This window comes from Stegostoma tigrinum, chromosome 38, assembly GCF_030684315.1.
Source record: "Stegostoma tigrinum isolate sSteTig4 chromosome 38, sSteTig4.hap1, whole genome shotgun sequence".
Classification (NCBI taxonomy): domain Eukaryota; kingdom Metazoa; phylum Chordata; class Chondrichthyes; order Orectolobiformes; family Stegostomatidae; genus Stegostoma; species Stegostoma tigrinum.
In genome coordinates this window covers 15,913,171-15,932,079 of record NC_081391.1, presented here as the reverse complement: position 1 = coordinate 15,932,079, position 18,909 = coordinate 15,913,171, and the positions used below count along the sequence as shown (strand labels likewise).

Genomic DNA, 18,909 nt, shown 5'->3' with positions numbered 1-18,909 from the left:
CAGCTTTACATTATTATTTGTATTCTTATTGCTTACTAAGCCTGGTTCAAAATAAATGATATCACTTTATGTGGTAAGCAAACCCTCAATTGCCAAAGAAGACAGAATGACAGAATGACAGAAAAGTCGGCAGAATTACAAAATGCAGTTTAGTCAGAGTCTCTGATGCTTTGACCTTACATCGATTGGTTGATGGGACTACAGCTGCCTTCAGCTGACTGGTCGCTGTTTCCACGGCAATCTGAGCAGCAGCCTGAGCAGCAGCGAGGGAACCAGACACTGCAGGGCCCTATGAGTCAAAGAAATTAAAGAAACACTTCATATTATAGCAAACAGGGTAGACCCAACACAGTTGTAGCAAAATCATTATTTTCCAGGTGTCGCTTTGCTGTGATGTTGTTACTGATAATTTTTACTACGTAATGTGAACATTGGATACACTGTAGCAGTACTGCTAATGTTGCAAACCATTAATATTTTTCTTGAATAGAAATACATATCAAAGTAGGGCTGTTTGTCAGCAATTCCGTGTTGAGTTCCATTTACAGCTGCTTCCTTTGTAAAGCAGTGCGCTCTGGACATCCAGTGCTACTGTAGACAAGAGAGATTGAACCAACAAAAGAGACCAGTAAAACACTTGCTATCTATAGGCATCACTACTATTACTTTCAATATCAAGAGCACTGAACACAAGCAAAGAGACAAGCCACCAACTCTTCCGTTTTAAAATTCTCATCTGTGTTCAAATCCCTCCATTCACTGTCATCCACAGAACACCAATTTCTTTTCTCATCCTCACTGAGCAATTTCTCTTAACTCCTCTCACTTTATTCCAGTCAAAGAGGAGACCATGGGAACCCACATGGGCCCATGTTATGCCTGTCGCTTTCATGGAGTACATGAAGCATTCGTTGTTTCAGTCCTACTCTGGGATTTGCCCCACAACGGTTTCTCTTGTGCATCAATGATACCGCTTCCCTCTCTCGTTCGGAATTGGAAAAATATCTTTTTTGCTTCTAATTTCCACCCGACTTGCACCTTTACCTGGTCCTCCTGCTCCGTCCTTCCCTTCCTTGTCATCTGTTTCCACTTTCTACCCATCTTCTGTGTAAACAAAAACAACTTTTTCAGAGCTACCACTAGTTATGAAAGTAGTCACTGGACCCGCAATGTTAACTCTGATTTCTCTCCACAGACACTGCTCAGCCTGCTCAAATTTTCCAGCAATTTCTGTATTGGTTACCAAATTCTTTTTTCTTGTCAACAGTCACAGATCAAAACTTCTAACTTATGTTAGTTCGTAGAGGCTTCCGAAAACAACTCTGGAGAAAACAATCAACTGTTGGATAATTCCAAAAATTAACTGCATTACCTGATATGGCTGCGAAACAGAAGGCATTGCCTGGGACTGTGATGGCGGCTGAGACTGTGATAACTGGGGTGCCGGTGGTTGACTCGACAACAGACTTGGCTGCTGTTGTGCTGATGGCTGTGGCTGTGGAGGAGCTGGCTTCTGTGGCAATGTAGTAGTTGCAACTGTTCCTCCACCTAAACAAAGACAAAGTCAGTCAATGCAGTAGCTAATATCTTTCTTACTGCTCCCTTAAGTTATAAACTTTGATGCAGTGATGCTGACAGGACCTAGAGCAGGGTGCAAAGTGTACAGTTACTTTTGTTTTAGTACCCTGTTGTCCCAAGGAAACATTATTCCACTAGTGCAAGACAAACATCAGCACCTCTCTTCCATTTGGCCACCAAACTATTTGTCAACAATCTAATCACCTATTCATGTAGTTCAAGAAGCATTAAGTTATTTAGCTTCACAAGTTCATTTCACTGTTCAACTAAAGCACAGTGAATCTGTGACCAAACTCTACTCTACATATCTGCCTTTGCCCTACATTACTCAATACCTTCTGTTAACAAAAGTCCATGAAGCTGAGATTTAAAATTAACCTAGCTTCACTTATCATTTGAAAAAAAAGGGAATTCTAAGCTGCTACCATAGTTTGCACATAGATATGTTTAATTTCACTTCTAAACAATTTAGCTTCGAAGACAGAGCCATGTCTCAATGTCTAGACTTCATAACTAGACAAAATGGTTTCTTCCAACCTACCCCATCAGTCCTCTCAATATCTTAAACTTCTATCAAGTCACCTCTGAAGCTGATGAGGGAGGAAATGAAAGTATGTGCAGAGGTGCCTGGTGAGTACAGGACAGAGTGCTAGCTGTGATGCTTTCTGATTGTGTAGTTTGCTCGCATTCATGCCTGAACCTTGTGAGCGTGATCACTTGGACATTTTAAGCAGAGACTGAAGCCACAAAAAAATACAGCTTCAGAGGGAGCAGTGTTTAAAATAAGTAAACACTTAACTAGTCACCTTCCCTACTGAGCTGAGGAATTGTATCAAACTCTTAACAGATGCTGATATCTGTTTGTTTCAGCATTGCAGTAGTTTGTTTTTATTAGAACATAGAACATTACAGCACAGTACAGGCCCTTCGGCCCTCGATGTTGTGCCGACCTGTCATACCGATATTCTCCACTGTTGTTTTCAATCACCTACTTGCCCTCGACTTGCAAAACTTATAGTACACATGTTGCTGTATAGTAGCAAGTTAACTCTCCAGTGTGACTTGGATTGTGGGAAACCTTGGAGACAGACCACTGGGAGTCAGGGACAATGACTGTGCTGCACTTACCAGGAAGCACCATCCCTCGGATCATTATCATATGACGTGGGTCCTGGCTGTAGTCCTTCAGCGGAGTTTCCACGACATTATTTAGTGCTGCTTTTTCAAAGAGTACACGCAAGGCAGGAAGCTTACGAGGAGACACCACTGAGAAATGGATCCCTCTCTGTTTAAAGGGTACATGACATGCTAAAATTAGATGCAACAAGAAATCACGAGTGGCACGGAAAGAGACAATTCTATCTTATCTACAGATGCAAAATCCAAATGTTTTACATAACACTACAGCATCACATGACCATAGGAGCAGAATTAGGCCATTTAGCCCATAAGACTGTTCTGCCGTTTGATCATGCTTTCTCTGTTTCCTCAACCTCATTCTCATGCCTTCTCTCCATAACCCTTGATTCCTCTTAATAATCAAGAATCTCTACCTTAAAAACACTCAATGACTTGGCTTCCACAGCCTTCTGTGACAAGTTCCACAGATGAAGAAATTCCTCCTGTCTCAGTCCCAAAGGGTTGCCCCTTTACTCTCAGGCTGTGCCCTTGGGTTCTAGTCTCTCCTACCAGCACATGCATTGAATCCAGGTCTCTTAATATTCAGATCCCACGCGCACCACTCCCCCCCCCCCCCCACCCCCACCCCCACCACCCACTATCCATCTAAACTCCAAGTACAGTCCCACAGTCCTAAACCACTCCTCATACAACAAAGACCTTCAATCCCAGGACCATTCTTGTAAACTTCCTCTGGAATCCCTCCAACTCCAGAACATCCTTGCTTAGATACAGGGTCCAAAACTGCTCACAATATTCCAAATGGTGTCTGACCACAGCCTTATACAGACTCCACAGTATACTCTGCTCTTGTATTCAAGTCCTCTTGAAATGAATGCCAACACACTTTTGCCTTCCTAATCATCAACTGGACCTGCATGTTTACCTTAAGGGAATCCTGAACTCGGACTCCCAAGTTCCTTGATGCTTCAGATTTCTGACACCTTTCCTCTTTAGAAAATAATCTGCACCTGTATTCTTCCTACAAAAAAGTGAAAAACCTCAGACTGTCCCCAATTGTATTCTATCTACCGCTTCTGTGACCACTCTCCTAGCCTGTCCATATCCTTCTGCAGATTCCCCGTTTCCTCAACATTATCCGCCCCTCCACCTATCTTTGTCTCATCTGCAAACTTAGCAACAGAGCTCAGTTCCTTCGTTAATTATTGATGTTATATATTAACAAACTTATGGTCCCAACACTGACCTCTGTAGAACTCCACTGGTCACCAATAGCCACCATGAAAAACAGCCCTTTATTCCCACTCTCTGCCTTCTGCCAGTCAGCCAATCCTTCATCCATACTAGTACCTTGCCCTAATACCATGGGCTCATATCTTATTTAACGCAGATCTGTGTAGAACCTTGTCAATGGCCTCCTGGAAATCCAAAGAGATCACATCCACTGGCTTTCCTTTGAGGTGGTAAAGGGCAAGTTAGACAAAGAATTCTAACATTTGTCAGGCACGACCCCTCCTCGGCAAAGCCATGCTGACTCCACACTATTTAACCATGTACTTTCATGTACTCCACAATCTCATCCTTAAAAATAGCCTCTAAAATCTTAGCAACAACCAAGGTGAGGCTAACTGGCCTACAGTTTCCTGTCTTCTGCCTCCCTCCCTTCTTAAACATGGGGGTGTTAAAAGTAACCATTTTCCAATCCTCTGGGCCACATACTGACTCCATTGATTCCTGAGTGATCACCATCAATGCTTCTACAATCTCCACAACTATTTCCTTCAGAATACTGGGTGCGGCCATTCCAACCCAGATTATTTTTCTGCCTTCAGACCTTTCTGTTTCCCCAATCTCTGCCTCCTGAATCCTGAAGTTCTGAAGTATTGTGGGTGTCTTCCACAGTGTAAACTAATGCTAGGTACCTATTCAGTTCCTCCACAATTTCTTTGCTCCCCTGTAATACTTCTCCAGCCTCATTTTCTGACAGTCCAGCATCCACTCTCGCCTCTCTCTTACCTTTTATACGTCTAAAGAAACAACTCTGACAATATTCTTATATATAACTTCCTTATTTACTCTCACATTTTATTGTTTCTCCCTTACTGCTTTTTTACTTATCCTCTTCTGGTTTTTAAAGGCTTCCCACAAATCTTCATCACACTGTTTATTCTTGTCAGATTACACCTCCCTTTTGGTGGTCATAACCAAGGCTATACAAGGTTGCATCTACTTGGAAAAGGGCAGAGACTTGATCATTTTCACTTTTTCACTCTTGTCCTTTCAAACTTATTGCTCTGCATATGCTCATAATTTGCCTTTTAGGAAGTGCAGAATTTGGGAACTCAGCAGTAAAGTCTGCCTTAGAATGATGAAAATTCAGTCTTACGTCACTCAATTACCATAAACATGAAATACTGTTCAAACAAAGACAGTTTCATTCTAGTAACCAAAACTCCACAACCATCCAAAGATCCCCTTCCCAATTTAAATCACATATTGTCATCTCTCCAACGATCATAATTCTTCAGCTTCATGGTAGCACAGTAAACACTCACATCTCCGATCATCTGCACCAGATTATCTGTGGTGAAGCCAGAGTAGGTGGTGCTCTCCACAGCCGGCAGTAAGTATGGAGGAGAGTTACAGATCAAAACACAAACTTTGTGAGTCTGCCCACTGAAATAGAGAAAAGACAGGTTTAAAAACAGCACAAGGATCCAACCAAATTTGTATTCCAATCTGACAATCTGTCAGTCCTCTCGGTAAATTTCAAATTTTTTCTAACCTGTTATTCACCCCCAGTAACAGAATGATCAAAACAGAGTCAAGATTAGGTTCTCGATTACCTCTTAATTTCAGCACATTCCAGCAAACTAAATCAGACTATTCTCACTGCACAGGATATGAAATTATGGATAAAAAAATTACATAATTTGCACGAAAAATTCACATAATTAATAGTAGTTTTTGGGAGCATTCTGGAACGGCTGTAAGATTGGTAGGTAGGATTTACGGAACTATAAAATCCAAATGCACAGCCCTTTGTTCCACTGAATCAGAGAAAGAGGTGACAGTTTAAATGGGTCAGCATTATCCCAGCAGTCCTGAGCTGTGACTTCAGTTTACATAGAATTTATTCAACCAAATCTAGGAAGACATTCGGGTATTTACATGGGCACATGAATGCAAATAAATATGGATAGAAGCACAGGAACAGGATAGGCCATTTAGTCTCTCAAGCCCATTCCTCTGAATATGTGACCTAGCTCTCTAGCAGCATTCAAACTTAATTGAGGTTGTTATCTGACAAGGAAGAATGCACTGGGTTAAAAAGATGGTAGAATAGTACACAGTGAATTGCTGATTCAGACAGCTGTTCCAGGCATTATGGACTGAATGGCCAACCGTAGGCCAACTATAACAACTGTTATAACAGCTTGACTCCCACAGCTACCTAGAATACACCTCCTCCCACCCACCCTCCTGCAAAAATTCCATCCCCTATTCCCAATTCCTCCGCCTCCGCTCCCAAGATGAGGCATTCCACTCCCGCACATCCCAGATGTCCAAGTTTTTCAAGGACCGCAACTTTCCCCCCCACAGTGGTCAAGAACGCCCTTGACCGCGTCTCCCGCATTTCCCGCAACACATCCCTCACACCCTGCCCCCGCCACAACCGCCCAAAGAGGATCCCATTTGTTCTCACACACCACGCCACCAACCTCCGGATACAACGCATCATCCTTCGACACTTCCACCATCTACAATCCGACCCCACCACCCAAGACATTTTTCCATCCCCACCCTTGTCTGCTTTCCGGAGAGAGTGGTCTATCCGTGAGTCCCCTGTTCGCTCCACACTGCCCTCCAACCCCACCACACCCGGCACCTTCCCCTGCAACCGCAGGAAATGCTACACTTGCCCCCACACCTCCTCCCTCACCCCTATCCCAGGCCCCAAGATGACTTTCCATATTAAGCAGGAGATGCCAATTTATATTATGCCAATGTGATATACTGTATCCATTGTACCCGGTGTGGCTTCCTCTACATTGGAGAAACCAAGCGGAGGCTTGGTGACCGCTTTGCAGAACACCTCCGCTCGGTTCGCAATAAACAACTGCGCCTCCCAGTCGCAAACCATTTTAACTCCCCCTCCCATTCTTTAGATGACATGTCCATCATGGGCCTCCTGCAGTGCCACAATGATGCCACCCGAAGGTTGCAGGAACAGCAACTCATATTCCGCTTGGGAACCCTGCAGCCCAATGGTATCAATGTGGACTTCACCAGCTTCAAAATCTCCCCTTCCCGCACCACATCCCAAAACCAGCCCAGTTCATCCCCTCCCCCAACTGCACCACACAACCAGCCCAGCTCTTCCCCTCCACCTACTGCATCCCAAAACCAGTCCAGCCTGTCTCTGCCTCCCTAACCGGTTCTTCCTCTCACCCATCCCTTCCTCCCACCCCAAGCCGCACCTCCATCTCATACCTACTAACCTCATCCCAGCTCCTTGACCTGTTCGTCTTCCCTAGACTGACCTATCGCCTCCCTACCTCCCCACCTATACTCTCCTCTCCACCTATCTTCTTTTCTCCATCTTCAGTCCGCCTCCCCCTCTCTCCCTATTTATTCCAGAACCCTCACCTCATCCCCCTCTCTGATGAAGGATCTAGGCCCGAAACGTCAGCTGTTGTGCTCCTGAGATGCTGCTGGGCCTGCTGTGTTCATCCAGCCTCACATTTCATTATCTATGACAACTCTGATTCCATTATATGTCCATCATTGTCTTAAATTCTGTCATACATTATGTTAATAGTCCATCAATACAAATTTTACATGAGAGCGGATCAATCAGTATTTTTAAAAAGAGAATTCCAGATTTTATCACCCTTTTCTTGCCAAATTTCACTGCTGAAAAGGTCTGGCTCAAATTCACAGGATATGTCGACTCTCCATAGTAGTGTGTCCCAATCTACCCTCCTCTGAAAACCCTTTGTATGTGAAAACCCTGATCAGGATAGCCATTGACTTTTTAAAATTCATGGAACAACTCTAGTTTGTCTAATCTGACTTCATACTTGGAAGACAGGTATCATTCTGGTAAAACCACACTGCACTGTCTTTCAGGCCAATGTAATAGCTGCCCAGCACTAACCAGTAAGTCTGCCTGGAACATTTGCAAGTTTATCTCGATCAGGACTGGACTTGGCTGTGACGCATTGTTACATTACAGTCCACTAATGGATACAACAAAAGGTCATATTTAAGGAATTTACACCCAGCTAAGGAACCAGATGCAGAATGACATTTGAAAAGTTGTTCTTAGCACGGGTGGAGTGCCTTCAGAATAATAAAGGAAGAAAAAAAAAAAAACTTGTCAAAGAGAAGCTATTTTGTACTTAAACTGTTCCCTTAATCATCGTGCGAAGTAATCAATGTACAGCCATGAAGTCCAATCTTCGTGTAACATATCTAAACACTTATGGATAAATAACTGACATGTTTGTCTTGTTTGTTAAATGTATTGCAGAGTGAATTAAATGTACTAAGATTGACCCTAACAGTACACAAGTAGCACTGTGCCACCAGACGTTTCAATGAGATGTTAAAGTGAGGCCATGACAGCCCTTGCAGGTTGTTGCAAAAGATCTCATGGCATTATTTAAAAAAAACGCAAGGAGTTTTTCACCAATGTCCCATATGATATTTGTCCCTCAACTAACATCACTAAGGACAGATTGGGTTATTTTCCACATCCCTGTTTGTGGCACCTGGCCATGCGTAAAGCACCTGCTGCATTTCAAAAGAACAGTGCCCGAATCTTAAAAGCACTTTGTTGACTGTAAGCTACTTGGAATGTCCAGAGGTGAAAGATGCTAATATAAATTCTAGTCTTTCTAAATGTCTGCCATTACCATTCTGAACTAGGAGAGAGATCAGGCCTGTCAGCACAAGGACAGGTGCAGATTCATCTCTTGCCATGGTTGTTGCACAAAGTTGCTCAAAAACAGCTAACTTTGTCTCTTTACTGAATATAAAACAAAAAATCAAACAATGCGGACTTTGCTATATCATCTTACATTTGCTCTCGCATTTTCTTGAAGTCATCGAACAGCTGCAGTGCCGTGCTTAATCCTTCTGCAATCAAGCTACAGCTCTCCCCTCCACCACCCATAAACCTGTGAACACAAAACAGATTATTTTCAAGAAAATTAGCTCTCAAGAACCTTGGGACATAAGGGAAGTCTATTAAATCTACTAGACCACCCTTTCATTAGTCACAAATCTCTTAACACCTCACTCAATCACATCTTTTCCGAATATGCAATTTCAGCCAGAAGCCATTTAAATATATATTTTGAACATTTTCACTGGCAACTTAAACCACTGGCTTGTTAAACTTTTCTCTACCCGAGTTCCCCTCTTGTTCTCAACTTTTAGTGTAGTGCCTTGGCGTATTGAGTCATACACAATGAACATATTTCATTCTGCATGCAACCTTAAATAGACTGAACCTGGGAAAACCTGAAATAATCAGCAAAAGTGCGAATACCATTCTCCTGATGTTCTGTTGTCTTCATAAAAGAAAATTCAGACCAAGACTGTTATCAACTCATACTTTATTCTTGTAAAAATACAGAACAGTTCTCTTCAACACAAGCTTGAAAACAAGTGTTATGGTGAAATTAAATTGAATTCACAAGGCCATCAACATTCTCAATTATCACCCAACTAAAAACTGGTTGGTGTTTGTAAGGTAAATTAAGATTGCTACAATGGAAGATTGTCAGCTTTGGTTCTGCAGCAAGTGCTCTAGTCTCTGAGGCAGATTTGCACCTTTAAGTCAAACTCCAGGGAATTGAAAATAAAATCTCAACCATCTTCCAGAGGAGCTCTGAAGTGTTACACAATCAATAGTAACTTCTTTTGAATCAAATCTTAAACAGAGACTCTAAATGTCCATCAAGTTGGATGTAAAGACAACATGGCAGTATTTCCTGAAATTTATCCTGGAAATATTCCTCAAACAACATCACAAAAACAGATCAATTGTTTGTGGGAGCTTGCCTTATGCAAATTAGACCACAAGACTTAGGATCAGAAGTAGGCCATTCAGCCCATCGAGCCTGATCTGTCATTCAATGAGATCATGGTTAATCTGATAAATCCTCAACTCCATTCTTCTGCCTCTCTCATAACCCTCTATTTCCTTACTGATTAAAAATCTCTGTCTGTATCAGCCATAACGACCTAGCCTCCACAGTAAAGAATTCCACAGATTCATTACTGTCAGCAAGAATTCTTCTTCATCTGACTTAAATAGACAAACTATTATTCTGAAATTAAACCTTATGGTCGAGACTCACGCACAAGGGGAAACAACCTCTCTGCATCCACCCTGTCAAGTCCTCTAAGAATCTTGTATGCTTCAATAATGGTCACCTCTTATTCTTCTAAACTCCAACAAGTACAGCCCAAACCTATTCAACCTTCCCGAAGAAGTCCCAACATACCTGGTGTCAGCCTAGTAATCTTTCTTTGGACTACCTCCAATGCCAGAGAAGGGAATCAAAATCTTTCACAGTATTCTAGCTGTAGTCTAATACCTTGTATTATAATTTTAGCAAAAGTTCCCTACTTTTATACTCCCCCCCACTTTGGAATAAAGGGCAACTTTCCATTTGACTTTTGTATTACCTGCTCAACCTGGATGCCAGATTTATGTTTGAGGATTCAAATTCCTTCTGTGCTGTAGATTTTTGCAGTCTTTCTCCATTTAAACAACATTCAGTTCCTCTACTCTTCCTGCCAAAGTACATAACCTCACATTCTCCCAAGTTAGAATAAAACAAGTTTTTGCCCACTTGCTTAACTTGTCAGCATCCCTCTGCCAACTCAGCCTGTTTATAAGCATCTCACCTACAGTCTTGAACATTCACCCTCTATGAAGTTAGACACAGCATGCACAAGGTGCACAACAATAACTTTACAATTCAAGTTGGACAGAATCTTTTAGATCTCCAATCTCTGCTATCGAGAAGGACAAGGGTAGCAAATTTAAAGGAGTACCTACGTCAACAAATATGCTAAAAAAAGTTTCTCTAGTCCTTTCAAAGTAACTGAAGTCTCACTTTCCTGATGTCCTAATATGTCCTCTGTACGTGATCCAAATTTGTGACATTCCTATTAAAGATAAGGCTCCCTTTGCAGGATCCAGTAAATGAATAAATATAAATGCTGTTTACTTACTGAATACTGTCAAGCCAGGTGACAAACTCATACGCACTGCTGGTGGGAGCGTGACACTGTACATATGACTCCGGGGCACAATCCACAGTATTAAACACAACTAAACTGTATTGTGTGCCTCCATACTGAGGAAAGATAGACTGGAATTAGCATGGGAATAACTATCAGTACTAATGCACATCATTTATTCAGTGAAGCAATGTAAACTGTTTCAATTTTAATTCTTTCATAGGATGTGAATGTCACTGCCAAGTGCAATGGATTTTCACCATTCTAATTTGCCTTTAATTGAATGGCTTGCTAAGGCCATTTTAGAGGGCAACCAGATTGCTGTTGGGTCTGGAGGAGCATATAGGCCAGGAGTACAAAGGGAGACAATTTCCTTCCTTAAAAAGATATTAGTGAGCCAGATGTATTTTTTCCTCAACAATTTAACTGTCTACCATCAGTTGGATTTGCTCTTGCACATGAATGAATTTAAAATAAGCTTCTGAAAATCAGCACTGAGGACAACGTAGCAAGAGAAACAGGGCACCTAAGATGCCCTGATCATGTGGCAGAGCATCCAATTAAGCAAACAGATTGAGGATTGAAAAAAATTCAATGATGAATGAACGATCAATTACAATGAGTGACCTCAATGTCAAATTAGAGATTGGGAAAAATAAAGGGAGGAAGAAACAAATTGATTTGGAAACAGAGAAAACAAAGAAAAAGCTTACATTCAACTAGATTGTGGCTGATCTGTACTACATTTATCCCTCTGGTCTATTTTCCTAAATAACCTTACCTAATACAAATCTAAAGCATTGTACTGAAAGCTCCAACTGTCTGAGAACACTCATTTTGGGAGGGAGGAGAACAGAGGAAGAGAATTCCAGAGCCACCATTCCTGTGAAAAATGATTTCTCTCCCAAAAGGCGCTTCACTATTTTTAAGATCATACCCTCTCGAGCTCAATTTCCCCATTGTTTTAGCTCTTACGTGAAGAATGGGAGAGAGCAAGAGGGTAGATTAAAGTAGTCACATTGGACCATAACCCAAGATGAATCACCACTTTCAGCAAAGGACAATAGAAACTATTTTCCTCCTTTACAGATGCTTATAGACTTGCTGAATGCTAATTGACTTTAATATTTCATAGTTCAAGCATCTGCAGCTTGTTCTTTCCATAACAAGCACATTAGAGAAATCTTGAAACAAGAGGTCAAGTGACATAGTAAATAAGAGTCATTAAAACACCCTTGGGGAAAGACGCACAAGATCCCTATAATTTTCTGACCACATACACATTACTTTTTTCTATTCACAATAGAATGCCCCACTGATAGTGCCAAGTTTCAGTGTCACTATTTCTGTAAAAACAATACTGTCCTTCACAAGACTCAGTATGACACATGATTAATCTAGGTTAGCAATTAGTTCCTCTTTCAAAAGCAAGATGTATACAAACTTCAGAACGTTCCTGAAAGTTGCAGTATCTGGGCAGAAATTAATAGAATTTGATGCTCAAGATTGTCACTTCGTCAATCCTTTGTATTAATATTTTTGGGCAAGTTCCTAGTCCAAAGTATACAGTACACCAGAATTTAAATAGCACCTCAAGGATTCACTCAAACACAAAGAAACACTCAAGAAGCTGACATACATCACCACCAAAGTCTGTTTCTGCTGGAGGACCACCATTAAAATACCTGCAAAAAAACACAAGATTCGAGAGATCAATGTCAGATTAATACTCTTTGTAATTTATCTCAAGTGAAAAAATGCCTGTACTCAAAAAGACAAGATAAAATTACCAGACTACGGGCACAATGAGTGGAAGTGGGACATTTGGACTTTTATTTCAATGAACAGGTATATGCATGATGGTGGAATGGCTTCCTTTCAAGGCATGATTCAAAACCATGAACTTTCTCACACGATGACAAGCAAACCATTCATTCCTTTATGCTGGGCATGCTGTGAAGCAATATTTCATAGACGGAAGGCCATTACTCAAACTTCCTGTACTCCCAGTACAGAATCAAAGCTGTACTTTCACATTCTCTCTTGGTCAAGGGAGAGGTCTGTCATTATTGAATACATGACTAATAAAATTATGAAAGTTGAAATCAAGACCACACTCCACCACAAAAGGATGCCACTGGAAAGGATCAAAGGCATTATGCCAATAGACAAAGATAAAATGAACTTTCTAGTTTGAAAGGCCATTGAAAACATCAACATGTACAGTTTGCGTGCTACCTTAAACTAAGTACCAATACCAAAGATTTAATTCAATCTCAAACAATAGGAGGTAAGTTTTCCTTTAGTGTAAGTCACAATTTAAATCTACCCTCACCACACACTCAGGTTGTTCATTTCAGACCATAACCACTCGCTGATTAGATAGTTACATGAAGAGAAATTATTTTCATGACTCAGGGAAAAAGGCAGAAAGTGGGATCAGGTGCACTTGTAGAGAGGAAGCACTGACATAATAGGCTAAGTGAACCCTTTCTAAAGGTACTATTCTTTGGTTTAATTTTTAATTGGTGAATTTCTTTTCAATAACCAGCCAATTTTTAAGAGGAAAAAAACTTTCCAAACCAACCAAATTTCTTTAGAGCTGGAGTTTTCTATCCATCTCAGCTTGCACCACTTAACCACCCAGAGACAATGATGGTGGGCATGAAGAGAATTTGGGCTTCTATGCTTTTTGTTTTGAAGAGACAACTCAGTTTTCATTTCTCTCTTCAGTCAACTCACACTCAGAATCGTGCAACTGTTCCAACTGACCCCCCGCCTCTTCCCTCACTCTACCAGGGGTGACAAATGTTCAACTAACTAGGACTCATTCTGGAAAGCCCTCTCTGAATCTGCCCTTCTCCAGTCAAAATTACCTACAGTACAGAAAAGTGCTATTCACTTAACTGGCTACAGCCTGATATTTGTCTCCTCCCAGCACTCCTTTTTAACCACAATTTTCACACTCTGATCCTTCATTTATGTATTGACCTTCCCCCAATTGTAGCAGTTGTTTCAACTGTACTATGAAGCATCACATTCCACGTTCAAACTATTCTCTGGGTAAAGATGTTTTTTGAGTTCCCAATCAGATTTACTAGCATCTAGCTGATATTTGTGATCCCTAGCTGTGAACTTGTGAGCATACGGAAACATCTTCCTGATGTATAGCCATTCAATCATCCTCAGTCTCCATCAGGTCATCTCTCAGTCATCTCTTTTCTAAAGGGGCACAGTCTGTAAAATCTTGCACTTTGTTCCTCGAAGGGTCTGTTTGACTACCCCTCCATATATCATTTTCATTGGCTTCAGCATCTGGGTCTCCCTTACAGCATGGTGAAGCAAACTTTATTCCCTATCACAAACAATACGACTTCAAATATTTATTATATCAACCTGATCAATGCACAGGGAGTGATTCCCTTACACCGGTACAGGAGTTAAGAAATGGTGGAACTGGGTAAGGGAGGGGACAGGCTTCATTTCCATAAGAACAAGAATGAATCAGTCGGTTTTGCGCACAGCACCTTTGGGACGTTAGCACAATGCCACAGCCACTAGATCATAGCATTCCCTCATAGAAAAAAGCCAACTTGGTCTGCTTCGGGTAATCACAAACAGTACAGGGTCCACTTACTCAATTGCTGGAAGAATATAATGCTTCCGGAGAGATTCAAAGTATGGCCCAAGGTTCGCGGTACCTTCGATAACAAAAACCACATCTGCTACCATGTTGGAAGGGGTGGGAGTATCAATAGGGGGCACAACCATGGTGTTCGCAAGTCACTGTGAAGCCTTTGCTTTTACACAGGGGCAGCTGTATGGAAAGAAAAAAATAACCAAGTGTTCTGTTAACAGATACGACTCCTATTACAAGTTAGGCTAACGTCCAAGGTAACACTACAGTTTAGAGATAGTAGGAACTGCCAATGCTGGAGAATCTGCGATAACAATGTGTAGAGCTGGATGAACACAGCAGGCTAAGCAGCATCAGAGGAGCAGGAAAACTGATGTTTCAGGTCGAGACCCTTCTTGACTCAAAATGTCAACTTTCCTGCTCCTCTGATGCTGCTTGGCCTGCTGTGTTCATCCAGCTCTACACATTGTTATAACACTATAGTTTGTGTGTGTTTCGGTCCTGTAGCAATATTCTTACATCTCAGTAATTTTTTTTGGCTGCAGGGCAGGAAGAAGAGTGGAGTGTGGAGGGAAGAGACAGAGGTTGACTGTACAAAGAGGGTTAGTCGGATTGGAAAATTGACATACAATTCAATTAAGACAGGTGCTATTAGGTTTTGACTGTAAACACCTCAGTTGGAGAAGTGTGAGGGAGTAGTCATTTTTGATATATAGATTTTAAATAACATCATTGCCCACAGTCCAAAAGAGAACAGATTGAAATTTTAGCCAAAAAAGGGCCAAAAACAGTTCTGAGGAAGGGTCACGGGACCCGAAACATTAACTCTGATTTTTTTTCCCCCTTCACAGATGCTGCCAGACCTGCTGAGCTTCTCCAGCAACTTCGCTTTTTGTGCCAAAATCCTTACACTGCTTTAGATTAAAAAAGTGTTACATAATATGTTCTTCTTGTTACCATCGAATTTATTCCCCAATGTTCATCAATCTACTCTGACTTGGTTTTTATACCTCTGGAAAAGTTAGCCCTGTACACAGCTCTTCTGGCCCAGATCCAGGGAGACCACTCTGTGCAGCAGGACCACCAACTGTGTCCCAATTGTTCCCAGAGATGAACTAATCACTGACTAAGGATATAAAGGATACTGAGCGAGTACAACAATTTTGTTAGAATGGTACCAGGGAAGACTGAAGAAGATGCAAACTATCACCCTTCAAGCAGAGGAAGTTAAGAAAGGAACTCTCTCCTACAAATGGCAATTTATGCTACGGCAATGGTTTGTTTCAAAATTGAGATTGATAGATTTTTAACCAAATATAGAGGACGTGGTTCAAATGTGACGATATGCAGCAAGGTTGGAGGACAGCTACGAGATTTCTGAAAGGCAAGACTGCTTAAGCTGAATGGCCTCCTCCTGTTTTGATCTTACTAAATTCAAAGTTATAAAGAGAGACAGCCAAGCACTTAAGTCATAAAGAGCTACCCACATTCCTCACTTACAGTTTATTTTTCAGCCATGAAACGGTGCTAAATCTCCATCCATTCAATTCTCTCCTTACCCCACCCCACATCATCAGCAAAAAGTCCAATTCTCAGCTGTTTTCAGTTCTGATGAAGGATCACTGGACTCGAAAGCTTAACTGCTTTTCTCTCCATAGATACTGCCAGACTGTATTTCTCTAGCATAACAAAGTGTGGAGCTGGATGAACACAGCAGGCCAAGCAACATCTCAGGAGCACAAAAGCTGACGTTTCGGGCCTAAACCCTTCATCCCCGTCTCTGATGAAGGGTCTAGGCCCGAAACGTCAGCTTTTGTGCTCCTGAGATGCTGCTTGACCTGCTGTGTTCATCCAGCTCCACACTGTGTTATCTCGGATTCTCCAGCATCTGCAGTTCCCATTATCACTGTATTTCTCTAGCACTTTATTTCTGATGTCCCTATCTCCTGGAGCAGGTAGGGACTTGAATCCAAATAAATAAAACAAAGAACTGTGGATGCTAAAAAATCTGGAGGGAAAAAACAAAAGTTGCTGGTTCTGCAGAAGGGTCTTTGAACTCGAAACGATAACTTTGTCTGCACAGATGCTGCCTGACCGGCTGAGTTTTTCTAGCAACGTGTGTTTTGGTTTCAAACATTAACACTTTGCCATTTGGAAAAAATAAATGAACAAAACCTGTCAAGACGTCTCGTAAAGAAATAAACGCATAATAGATATGAAAAATTTCCTTCAAAACGTGTACTGTGATAACGTGAAGCATCGGTTTTGCTTTCCAATAAATAACTGCCCTACAGCGGGGGCTCCTCCCCTTTATATGACAGTCATTCACACAGAAGAGGCTCGCCGTTTAACGATTAACGAACCTCACAGGCGGTTTCTCGCCTTTCCACATCGCAGTAAAGGGCGTTTGAATCTTTTCGATCTGACTGCAACTTCTGCTGATCTTCCCTCAGCCTTTTCCACCAGGCCGCGGGAGAAAAGCGGCTCGAGCGCAAACAGCCACCTCACGTGATACCACAAACCCGCCCGCCCACCTCACGCCAGTCAAAAAAACGTCACACAAAACGGTACCCGCCCACATGGTTTCCAACCGTCACATGACAAAACGGGGCGCCCCGCCTATTCGTGCCCAGACCACGCTTCCTTTACACGCCCCCGACACCTGCCCCACCCATTAAAAAACGTAACACTGACAGTCCTGCCTCTCCACGCGTGTCGCCGCGAACATGGGTGCCGCCCACTCTAGCCTGACCCTCTTGCCTTCTTGGTGAACACAAATAGCCCGCCAACGTGCATCACATGACGTCGTGCCGTCATGCCACTTTTACTCACCCACTCTCGCACCAAATGACGCGTCACGTAACGTCTATTTAGTCCCGCCCATGAGAGCCTCATATCCTACACCGCCTTCAGTTCGCCAGTCAGCTGCGTCACGTGAATCAGATGCAGCCCCGCCCCCTAATCCCGGTCGTCACCATTGGTTGAGCTGCATGCACTTGACGGGTCATCGCCTTCCCCAGCTGCGAGAAAACGGCGCCCTTATCTATCACGTGACACCAAAGCGGCGGCCAACGTGCTTGCTGGACCACACCCGCTTCCAGGCTCTCAGGGAAATTGATAGAGCGTTTTCAGATGACGTCCCAAAAGCCGCCCCCTTGGCCGCCATTGCCATGGTGATCAGCAAATTACTGACTGAAAATAGTCCTAAATCGGGAAGTCAGTTTGCTGTTTAGAAAATAAGTCTTGTTCTCTTGTGGAATTAGTATACAACAGTTTGCGTTCACTTATTATTTTTAAAGTACTGAAACCCATTTAATTTCTTCGAAAGAGAGATTATCAAACATAGTTTACATCGAACTGCAGAAGGAGATAGCGACTCGTTTCTGTTCCATTTTTCAGAATAAAGCCTAACCTTTATTGGAGACGACCACTTGATTCCTGGTCATGCCAAGAAATATTAGCAGTGAGAAAGATAATGGATCGGAGGCGTTTTTCCGCGCTGTAGATCCCTATAACTCGATGGCCAAAGGGACAAATCAGACCATAAAATCCATTTCAATATTGGAGACATGTGTTTTTTTAAAAAAATGAAATACGTCAAGTTGCCTTTCGTATGTTAAAGCAGTTGAGTATTGAATACCTCAACAACTCACTTGTGAAAAATCAGACATTCTTCAGGGATCGGCAGCACAAGAATTTGCAGTGGTACTTTTAACAGGTTGGTAGGACAATAAAGATCCACGGTCACGTCTTTCTTTTTCAACGTTAACTCCTACATACACTATGATCACTATTTACTCTTAGCAGACTGCACATTTCTTTCTCTGAATGTCGTACTCTTTCAGAAAAAAAGCCCGAGTGCACTTGAATTGCAAAATATGACTTGGCTAAGCGCCTGAGAATCCATTCTGCGCTGTGGCACAGTCCCAGGGAAAATATTGCTTGATTGACAGCTCTGGTACTCTGATCTCCACAATCCGTAATTGGAATGTTTCAAAAGCTTATCGTTTCTGTTATTAATACTTATCAGGGTCTGGATGAACAACACTTTTATAAGGAATCTTTTAAAAATAAATTTGCAAAGTTATAAATTAGTGATTTATTGCACATACAATTGTATTATAAGATCCATTGGTTTTATACAGTGTATAGTGGACTAAAAGAAATGGAAGTGCCAAAGCTTTATAGGGGGATGGGTCTGGGTGGGATGCTCCAAGGGGCAGTGTGGACTTGTTGGGCCGAAGGGCCTGTTCCCACACTGTACGGAATCTAGTCTAATCTTAACATGG

At 42.0% G+C, this 18,909-nt stretch overlaps 1 protein-coding gene across 4 annotated transcripts in view; it reads right to left on the bottom strand.

Moving 5' to 3' along the window:
• med25 (mediator complex subunit 25) overlaps nt 1-17,134 on the bottom strand; it is a 45,123-nt gene extending 27,989 nt beyond the window's left edge. For 3 of the 4 annotated variants that reach the window (XM_048521237.2, XM_048521238.2, XM_048521239.2), the window contains exons 1-9: nt 16,984-17,134; nt 14,621-14,800; nt 12,623-12,668; nt 10,975-11,099; nt 8,805-8,903; nt 5,274-5,394; nt 2,707-2,863; nt 1,373-1,548; nt 181-289 (exon numbers count right to left, since the gene is read on the bottom strand). In XM_048521237.2, the coding sequence (XP_048377194.1) occupies nt 181-289; nt 1,373-1,548; nt 2,707-2,863; nt 5,274-5,394; nt 8,805-8,903; nt 10,975-11,099; nt 12,623-12,668; nt 14,621-14,754 (967 nt within the window). In that variant the 5' untranslated portion in view covers nt 14,755-14,800; nt 16,984-17,134. The remainder of the gene's footprint in view (nt 1-180; nt 290-1,372; nt 1,549-2,706; nt 2,864-5,273; nt 5,395-8,804; nt 8,904-10,974; nt 11,100-12,622; nt 12,669-14,620; nt 14,801-16,983) is intronic. The other variant, XM_048521240.2, reaches the window with a different exon arrangement.
• Between the last annotated feature and the right edge of the window lie 1,775 nt (nt 17,135-18,909).